The sequence below is a fragment of the Acanthisitta chloris genome, unplaced genomic scaffold, assembly GCF_000695815.1.
Source record: "Acanthisitta chloris isolate BGI_N310 unplaced genomic scaffold, ASM69581v1 scaffold14929, whole genome shotgun sequence".
NCBI lineage: Eukaryota > Metazoa > Chordata > Aves > Passeriformes > Acanthisittidae > Acanthisitta > Acanthisitta chloris.
In genome coordinates this window covers 17,403-20,177 of record NW_008689940.1, presented here as the reverse complement: position 1 = coordinate 20,177, position 2,775 = coordinate 17,403, and the positions used below count along the sequence as shown (strand labels likewise).

General features: G+C 49.9%; 1 protein-coding gene across 1 annotated transcript in view; it reads left to right on the top strand.

Annotated features, from left to right (window-relative positions):
• LOC103808825 (gametocyte-specific factor 1-like) overlaps positions 1–2,775 on the top strand; it is a 4,496-nt gene that overhangs the window by 645 nt on the left and 1,076 nt on the right. The window contains exon 2 of the mRNA XM_009081630.1: positions 2,229–2,355. Within this exon, the coding sequence (XP_009079878.1) occupies positions 2,229–2,355 (127 nt within the window). The remainder of the gene's footprint in view (positions 1–2,228; positions 2,356–2,775) is intronic.

Below are 2,775 nucleotides of genomic sequence, written 5' to 3'. Positions count from 1 at the left end.
GCCCCAACCCTGGCAGTGTTCACAGCCAGGTTGGCTAAAGCCTTGAGCAACCTGCTCTGGTGGGAGGTGTCCCTGCCCAGGGCAGGGGTTGGGGCTGGATGATCTCTAAGGTCCATCCCAACCCCCTAACATCCTATGATGATACTATGATTTTTTACGGTTAGTTCGGGGAGGAGATTCTGGCCTCTTCCAGCAGCTCACACAGAGGTCAGATACATTTTCCTACTCAGAGTTGGAGAGGGAACTCTGAGTTCTCTCTTGGCCCCTCAGAGCAGAAGTGCTGTGATGCTGTTTATTCCTTCAGAGCTGGAATGAGCTGCACAGCTGTGCTGGGGAGTTTTGTTTTGCTGATAGCTATTTCATGTGCCTCTGGCAGGAATCAAGCTCAGCACATGTGGGAGAGGTTTATTCCCTCTCCATCTCTCATCCAGCATTTGAATGCAAATCATTTCAAAGGAATCACTCCTTCCTCTCTTCTTCTCTGGTGTCCTCATGATTTGTTTTCTGTAAACCTCTCTGAGCTTTGGGTTTTCCCTGAGACCTGTGAGCAGGGGGAACAACAAACTTGAGCTCTGCTGGTTTTGTCCTGCTCTTGCCTAACTGATGACCAGAGAGTTTGGGCACATTCCCTAGTCAGTAAGATGAGGTTACAGATGGTGTCTGTAAGTAATTAGCAGGAGAAGGGCTTAGGGATTATCACTGATCATCTGAAGATGCCACAGTGTGTTACTGGTGTCTGGCTGGAGTTGTCTCTCTTCCTTGGCACTTTGTTGAGTTTCTTTTGTATACCTCATGCATAAAATCCAGTGAACTCTTCCACCTGCCTCAGCCTCACATTGCTGCCTGCAGAGCTCAGCACAGAGAACACTGCAGACACAGCCACTTGGGTCCTCTTGGCTTGAACTGTGTAAGAGTCATGGAATAAAAGGATGATTTGGGTTGGAAGGAACTTTAAGCTCATCCAGTCCCAGGGACACCGTTTTGTATACCTCATGCATAAAATCCAGTGAACTCTTCCACCTGCCTCAGCCTCACATTGCTGCCTGCAGAGCTCAGCACAGAGAACACTGCAGACACAGCCACTTGGGTCCTCTTGGCTTGAACTGTGTAAGAGTCATGGAATAAAAGGATGATTTGGGTTGGAAGGAACTTTAAGCTCATCCAGTCCCAGGGACACCGTCCACTAGGTCAGGTTGCTCCAAGCCCCATCCAGCCTGGAACACTTCCGATGAAACAGCCACAGCTGCTCTGGACAACCTGTGCCAGTGCCTCAGCACCCTCACTGGGAACAATTCCTTCCCAATATCCCATCTAAATCTACCCTCATTTAGTCTAAAACCTTTTCCCCTTGTTCTGTCACTCCAGGCCTTGTCCAAAGTCCATCTCTATCTCTCCTGGAGCCCCTTCAGGCACTGGAAGGGGCTCTGAGGTCTCTCTGGAGCTTCTCCAGAGTGAACACCCCCAGTTCTCCCAGACTGGCTCCATGGCAAAGGTTCTCCAGCCCTTGCAGCATCTCTGGGACCTCCTCTGGAGTTGCTGCAGCAGCTCCGCATCCTCCTGCAGTTGGTGGCCAGAGCTGGAGGCAGCACTGCAGGTGTGTCTCACCTGAGCAGAGCAGAGGGGCAGAATTCCCCCTCACCTGCTGCCCACCGGGTGAGCACAGCACACACAGCCAGGCAGGCATTGGTGCAGGATTTTCCCAGTTTCCCTCTCTTGGAGAGGATAATTTACTTCAGTGACAGCTGAGCTCTGCCACTGGAACCTGTGTCTGGGCTAAAGCTGTACTTGAATAGCAATCCAGGTGGAATGCTGCCAACTCCCTGTCTGCTTTGAAAGGTTTATGGAATTTCTCTGCCTTTGGAATGGTTTAGATTTGCCTAACATCTCTCCCCCATGGGTTTCAGTTGTGCTTTAAACCAGGCAGCTGTGCAGCAGCAGTCAGGGAACTGGAGGGAGTTTACCTGAGGGTCTGTTTTGCTTCAGTTAAGGGAGAAGTGGAGGGGGAAGTCAAGGATTCCCAGCTCAGTGCCTGGGAATTGTGTTTGGAAGAACACATTCCTTTGCCCTTGGATTTCAGTGGGTGTCTCATCAGCATATTGCAAGTTCTTGGTTAGGCTTGTGGTTTTTTCAATAACATCACAAATGCCCTTGGGTTTTTTCTTACGGGTTAGCAAGAGATGAGTGAACTTGAGAAAGCTTCACATGCTTTTGGTTCTCCCTTGTTCTAGAACAACCCTGAAGTGGCCAAGACGTTGGACACATGCCCTTTCAACGCTCGTCACCTGGTCCCTCATGCTAAGCTCAAAGACCACATCATGAACTGCAGAGACAAAACCTTAATGGAGCAAGATATAGGTAAGAGAACCCTCCATGCTCCCAGGTGTCTGTTCACCTGGGGACCGAGGTCTCCTGGTGTAAGGATGGATCATGGAATAACCAAAAAGTGGAAGTCAGACTGTTGTCTGTAGTTCTGTGAGATGCAGCAGCTTGGGGCAAGCTTGAGCTTCTTTGCTTGGACTTATTGGGCAGTTTCTTGAGACTCTGGCAATGCCCTTGCACATATTTTGTTCCCAGGCTTGTAAATCCAAAGGTTTTACCCAAAAGTGTGCAAGAAGTGCCTCTGGCAGGAGCTGGAATGCTTTGATGACCATGAGGATGGGCCCTGCTTGTAGCAGAGCTCTTCTCCCTTGAACTTCCACACCACAGAGCACACAGGTAGTTTTCTACCTTCTGTAGGATTGCACTGAGGTTAGCAGTGATGCCTGCAATGTCAGC